A 7,073-nucleotide genomic window follows, 5' to 3' on the forward strand; every position below is an offset into this window, starting at 1 on the left:
CCACGAGGGGCCAGCATCGGATAAAGGGACCGTCCGGAGTTCTCATCAATTGTGGCAAGGGCCAGTCCCAGGACCACCGTTCAATGCCCGCCTGTGGTAGGTAGACTGTATCACGCATGCCCGGGGGATGCGGCCCAGAGAGGGTTAAGGGGGCGGGACGTGGGGCAGCCCCGCCTTTGCCGCTGGGTCCGAGCGCGCACTGGGCGTGGGCGTGAGGCGGGTCGGAGAGGGTGGCGGCGGAGGGCGCTGCGTGGGGCGAGCCCGGCAGCGGCTGCTGCGGCGCGGCCCGCGTGACCCTCCGCCGCGCCCCGTGCGCTCGCGAGCCCGCGCCCCGTCGCGCCGGCCCAGCCGCAGGATGCGCGCTCCGCCGCTGCTGCTGCTGCTGGCTGCATGCGCGCCACCATCAGGCGCCGCTGTGGACCCGACGCCGCCGGGCTGGGAGCCGGCCCCCGACGCGCCCTGGTGCCCCTACAAGGTGCTCTCCGAGGGCCCAGAGGCGGGCGGTGGACGCCTGTGCTTTCGCAGCCCCGTTCGGGGCTTCCGCTGCCAGACGCCGGGCTGTGAAACGTTGGCCTCGGCGGGAGGCTTGCTGCGCGCCCACGTCCTGCGCAATCGCAGCGTGCTGCTGCAGTGGCGCCTGGCTCCTGCTGAGGCGCGCCGCGTGCGCGTCTTCGCGCTAAACTGCTCGTGGCGTGGCACCTATACGCGCTTCCCTTGCGATCGCGTGCTTTTGGGTGCCTCCTGCCGCGACTACCTGCTGCCGGACGTGCACGACAGCGTGCGCTACCGCCTGTGCCTGCAGCCGCTGCCGCTGCGCGCCGAGCTCACCGCCACCCCGTCAGAGCTTGCCGAGTGCGTGGAGTTCACCGCTGAACCGGCAGCTATGCAGGAGATCGTGGTGGCCATGACGGCGGTAGGCGGTTCCATCTGTGTCATGCTGGTGGTCATCTGCCTGCTGGTGGCCTACATCACCGAGAACCTCATGCACCCGACCTTCCGGCGACCCAGTCTGCGCAGGCAGCCCTGAAGCGCAAGGCGACCCGCCCACCTAGGTTCCATCTGCCAAGTGCGCTGAGACCCTAAGGCCCTCTCTCTGCTTTTCTGTCATTCCCACTCCCTCTTTAGGATCCCCATGGAGGGCCTAATGGAAACTAGACCATGCAGGTACCTTGGCATCATCCCACGACCTTGTCAGCCCCAGATGGGTATCTGCCTTCCAGACTCAGGCCTCAGACTCGCCCATAGGCCTGGGCTAGAGTGTCAATGGCAGCCAGGGGTCTTCTCCATCTCCAGAGAGGCCTTTATAGAGCTGGCCAGAATATACATTCCCTTCTGGCAATAACCACTGGCACCCAGGATCATGAACCTGAACTTTCATCCTGTGTCAGGTTGTCAAAGATTGGCCGTGATTGTTGCTTGGTCACTTTGTGCTTTGCAGATTGGGAGAAGTGACCTCTGGAGCCTGTACCCACCCTACCTTACCCCAGTGGGCTTAGGTTAGCTTTGTGCCTTAGTATCTCTGACCCATGGCAGGAGCCACCCATCATCCCTCAGCTGTCCATGGGGATTGTGGCCCTGTGACTGGCTGGCTTATGCATGCTTCTGGTCAGAGTCCCATTGAGGACACACCATCTTTGAGACTTTCAGGAGCCTGGGGCAAGGGTTCAAAGGCCCTGTTTTGTCTTCCATTGTGGGTGTCCGAGAAGCCAAGAGCCATGATGTAGCTCAGCAGGCTGGGCCCAGTGTCCAGCTGCTGCATCCAGGGGTGAGTGTCCTCCACCTTAGGAGGCTGGGAATTCACCCTTTCCTTTTGCTTGTACTGCCTTGATTAGGATTTTCCCATGGGTGGGGGTGGGGTGGGGGTGGGGTTTGGGAAGACAGCTGAGGGATCCTGAGGGCTGAAGGAAAAGCTGCCAGCCTTGCCCAGCCAAACCCTTAACTGTGGTCTGGATCCCAAGCCTCAACTAACCTAAGAAACCTCACTGGCCACAGTGCTACTTCACTAGCCCAGTTCTTCTCACACTACCTACCACCTGAGATCTGACCCCAGTAATCTTGCCCTTCCTTCTGCATGGACAGAGTCTGGTCTTGCCTACTTCCTGGTAGACACAGGCACCTGGTTGAGGTCACTCAGCCATCTTGTGATAATTGGGAAGAATAAGGCATTGCCCCTGTGTCTCTGAGCCGGGGCTCTGACCACTGGACTTAACCTTGACAATTTTTCCTCCCATTCTCACCCCAGCGACCATGATGACCTGAGCCCTGGCTGGCAGCACCCGTGTCCTACCTCTCTGTCTTTGCTCTGCCCGTTCCCTGTGAGGCACTGGTCAGTTGCCAACATCTAAATGTCTATCACTCTCAGACCAAAAATATTGTCTTGTGTGTTTATTTGGAATGTTTGGAGGGGAGGCTATGGGTGAGGGAAGAGAAGGTGGATTCAATTCCTCCAAGGGCCTCAGGCAATTAGTCCAGTGGTTGGCCTTGAAGCTTTCTCTTTGGAATGGGAGATCAGCCCCAGGCAATATTGGAATGCTGACATTACAGTTCAGGCAGGAGGACAGTCAGGGTGTCCACAACTTGCTTGTCCACCCTCAGACCTTGGGATAGTATCTATCTTTTTCTAGACCAGCTGTGTTGTGCGGGGGCTGGGGAGGTGGAACTAGCAGTGGTTAGAAATAGCCTTGATACACACAATAATGACCCATTTGAGCTGTGACAAGCAACAGTTAGGCAGCTCTAAGATGGGGTACCCTCCCCAGTGTGGCTTCCCTCTGCAGTGTTAGAGTTGGGGGTAGAAGTAGGCAGAGAAAATGAACCTAGGCTACTGTGTGAGCCACTCACTCTCCACGCCTAGAATGTCCTTGGAACTCTTATGCTCCTGTAACCCTGAAAACACAAAAGTACAAGACAGGGATGAGCCAGGTCTGATGAGTGACTCATCTAGAGGGAGTGGGAAGAAGGTTGGGGGTGTAGTGATGTGCCTGGACTCATCTGAGGGGTGGAGGACATAGTAGATCGTCTAGACAGCCAGAGCAGAAATGGGAGAGGTTTGCAGTCCAGCCTTTCTCCCACTGCTATTCTTTGGGAATCTAGGCTGTGTATGAGGTTTGTTCTGATGTCTTCAACCTGCATGGGCAGGAGTTGCCACTCTGGGAGTGCCTTGTCTGAAGTACCCTAGCTCCGTAGGCACAGTCTGATTCTAGAGCTAGAACCATCTGGGCCTCTTCTGGTACCAAAGCTCTAGACTTCCCTAGGCCTTCAATGTGATTCAACTGTAGTTCAATTGTTAGAATGCTTTCCTAGCAAGTCTCCAGCATCATATAAACTGGGCATTGTGGTAGATACCTGTAACCCCAGCACTCAGGACATGGAGGCTAGGGAATCAGAAGGTCAAAGTCATTCTTAGCTATATGTTGAGTTGAAGGCCAGGAAAGAAAACACAAACAAAAATCCCCATCTTACAGACCAGACATACGGAGAGGGATAAATTGTACCCATTTAATTACTGTTCAGGTTCCCATGACTATGCCCCAGACAGAGCTATGCCCCAGCCCAACCCTGCTCAAGTGTGTAGCCCTTCTTAAAATTTTCAGTATGATCTCCAGGGATGTTTTACATTTTTATCCAAAACAAAACCTTCTAATCTGCCTACCTTCAAAAACCTAGTCATAGCATACCTTAGAATACCACATAGCCATTTTTCTTTGTGTGAGTATCAGCATTTCAGAACCTCCATATGCTGAGTTACATAGAAGCTACTCAAAGCTCACTTGCTGTAACCAGGACAGTAAGATATCCTTTCAAAAAACAGTGTTGCCAGGCGGTGGTGGGGCACACCTTTAATCCCAGCCCTTGGGAAGCAGAGGCAGGCGGATTTCTGAGTTCGAGGCCAGCCTGGTCTACAGAGTGAGTTCCAGGACAGCCAGGGCTACACAGAGAAACCCTGTCTCGAAAAACAAAAAAAAAAAAAGAAAAGAAGAAAAGAAAAGAAAACACAGTGTAAGCCCGCTGGTCATTGTGGCTAGTATGACTGAGGAAATTTTTGCTTTTAAGACAGGGTCTTAGTGTAAAGCCCTGACTGCCCTGGAGCTTGTTATGTAGACTACGCTGGCTTTGAACTCCCAGAGATCTGCTGCCTGGTGCCTCCCCACTGCTGAGATTAAAGGAATATGACTAAGCCACCTGGGTGCTGGTGCTACAGGTGTGGATTACCCAGCCTTTTGCATCTTTTGCCACCTTTTCCCATCTTTCCCTCCCTGACTGCCTTTTTTTTTTTTTTTGAGACAGTTTCTTACAGCCTTGGATAGCTTCTAATTCATTAGTCAAAGATCAGCTTGAACTCTGACCCTCCTTCCTTGACCTCCCCAGGTGCTGAAGTAATTGATAGACCACCCATTTTGATTTTATAGAGTACTAGATATTAAGCCTGTCTTAGGTGTGCGAGGTAAACTTTCCACCAATTGAGCTGTATTCCCAGCCCTATTTTGGAGTTTTCAGTTACGTCTTTGGGTTCTCTGATCTATTCTGAAATGCAGTTTACCAATATTACTTTTTCTTTCTTTCTTTTTTTTTTCTTTTTCTTTTTCGAGACAGGGTTTCTCTGTGTAGCCTTGGCTGTCCTGGAACTCACTCTGTAGACCAGGCTGGCCTCAAACTAAGAAATCTGTCTGCCTCTGCCTCCTAAGTGCTGGGATTAAAGGCGTGCACCACCACTGCCTGGCCACCATTAATCTTTTTTTTTTTTTTAATTAGCAACTTTTTTTTTTCTATCACACATAGTAACATATATCATAAAAGAACAAATTGATAAACTTTATAAAAATTTTAAACTAGGTTCTTGGTTCAAACCTATAATCTTAGCAGTTGGAAGGTGGAGGCAGGACTATTAGAAGTTCAAGGCCAGTCTTGGCTACATGAGACTGTAGGTTGGTGAGATGGCTTACTAGGTAAAGGTACCTGTCAAGCTTGACCTGAGTTTGAGGCCTGGGACTCAGAAGGTGGAGTGAGGGCACCAACTCCTCTATGTGTACATGGTCCATGAGCACACACACAAAATCAAGAAATGTAAATAACAGTATTTAAAGATTCTGCCTATTGCCAAATATGTGGTATTCACATGAGATATTCACATGACGCCATCACTTAGCAGACTGAAGTCAGAGGATTACCTGTGGCCAACTAGTGCATAGACCCTGTCTATGTTAGAAACCAAACTCAGGTCATTGTACATGTTTGGCAAGAGCTCCTATTACTGAAGCTATGCCTCCATCCCCTGAGCAGTTTTTTCTTCCTCCCTCCCTCCCTTGTTCCCTCCTTCCTTCCCTCTGCCTCTGTCTCTCTTTCTCACTTGCTCTGTCTCTCTCTGTCTGTCTGTCTCTCCTTTTTTGTTTTGGTTACAAGGTCTCGCTATAAAGTCATGGTTATGCTGGAATTTGCTATATAGACTAGACTGGTCTTTGTCTGACAGAGATCTGCCTGCCTTTGCCTCCAGAATGCTGGGACTAAAGGTGTGTGCCACCACGCCTCTCATCTGGATTTTTTCTTAACCCAGATGTGAAGAATTTGTATACACATGGGCTGGGCATGGTGGTACATGCCAGCACTCAGGAGGCTGATGCAAGATGATTACAAATCTGAAGGTATCTTGGGCTTAACAGTGAGGCATTGCGCTGGGCAGTTGTGGTGCATGCCTTTAATCCTAGCACTTGGGAGGCAGAGACAGGTGGATTTCCGAGTTCGAGGCCAGCCTGGTCTACAGAGTGAGTTTCAGGATAGCCAGGGCTATACAGAGAAACCCTGTCTCAAAACAAACAAACAAACAAACAAACAACAAAAAACAACAACAAAAACAGTGATGCATTGCCCCCAAAACTCAAAAATCACCCCCACCCCCGTACTAACTCAATGAAACTTTGAAAGTGTTTGAAAGTGTTTTGTTTTTGGCAGACACAGGCAGATGAGGCCAGCTTGGTTTACAGAGTGAGTTCTAGTAGAGCCAGGGCTACCCAAAAATTTGCCCTAGATGTTGGAGAGTTGGCTCATCATTTAAGAGCACTAGTTGTTCTTCCTGAAGATCTGGGTTAGATTCCCAGCACCCACATGATAGCTGGCAACCATCTATAATTATAGTTCTAGGGGATCTGATGCCCTCCTCAGGCCTCTAGGTGCAACAGGGATACATATATAGACATGCATGCAGGCAGAACACCTATCTATATACATAAAAAATAAAGGAGTCTTTTCAGCTTAAGTTTCTTACCTTCTACCTTGAGACAGGTATCAGGGAGAGAATGTCCAACTCTGTCGTCTTGGTAGTGAGACTACTCACTGTGCTCAAGGCTGTGATATCACTTAGCCCCCCTCCCCTCCTGTATGATCTGGGAGCACTCGATTGAGGGCTTGTACAGAGACTAAGTTTTGTTTTGCTTTGTTTGGGAGATAGGGATTCATGTAGTCTAGGCAGGCCTCAAGCTCTGAATAGCTGAGATTGACCCTAAACTGATTCTCTTGCCCTCACGACATAAGTACAGAGATCATAAACATCATCTTACCCAAATTGGGAAAGCAGACCTATGTGTACTGGAAAGGGGATGGAAGGCAGCTCAGTGGTAGAATTGGTCAGCATGTGTAAGGCCCTGGGTTTCATGTGTGTGTATATATGTATCATATATGCATGTGTGTATATGTATGTATGTATGAACCCTTTTAGGGTTCAGAGTCTATAAGCAGGGCATATAGCTACAAAAAAGGTTTAGAGACATAAGGGCAAGTTGAATGTGTTGTGGTGCTGGGACTAAGGAAGCAGGAGGAAGCCTTTCTGAAGGAAGGGACATCAGTTGTAGCTCAATTAGTGACTAAAGTGACTGAGATATAGCTAGACAAGCAGGACAGGTGAAGTAATGTCCGCAGAAGAAATAATGGATGGGAGCAGCACATATATTAGAAGGAAAGGCATGGGGTCAGCAGTGTGGAGCTGCTCTGCCAGAAGACAGAGGAGAGATCTGAGTCAAGACATAATTAGGTGAATATCAGGCTGATGTCTTATGAGAGCACTGGAAAACCACAGAGGTTTT

The 7,073-nt window shown here is 50.4% G+C and overlaps 1 protein-coding gene across 1 annotated transcript; it reads left to right on the forward strand.

Moving 5' to 3' along the window:
* The first annotated feature begins 202 nt into the window (after positions 1–202).
* Positions 203–2,370, forward strand: Fndc10 (fibronectin type III domain containing 10). Its single transcript, XM_031379786.1, has one exon. It carries the CDS (start codon positions 356–358, stop codon positions 1,025–1,027), a length of 672 nt encoding a protein of 223 aa, XP_031235646.1. The 5' UTR covers positions 203–355; the 3' UTR covers positions 1,028–2,370.
* The last annotated feature ends 4,703 nt before the right edge of the window (positions 2,371–7,073 follow it).

The sequence above is a fragment of the Mastomys coucha genome, unplaced genomic scaffold, assembly GCF_008632895.1.
Source record: "Mastomys coucha isolate ucsf_1 unplaced genomic scaffold, UCSF_Mcou_1 pScaffold18, whole genome shotgun sequence".
Classification (NCBI taxonomy): domain Eukaryota; kingdom Metazoa; phylum Chordata; class Mammalia; order Rodentia; family Muridae; genus Mastomys; species Mastomys coucha.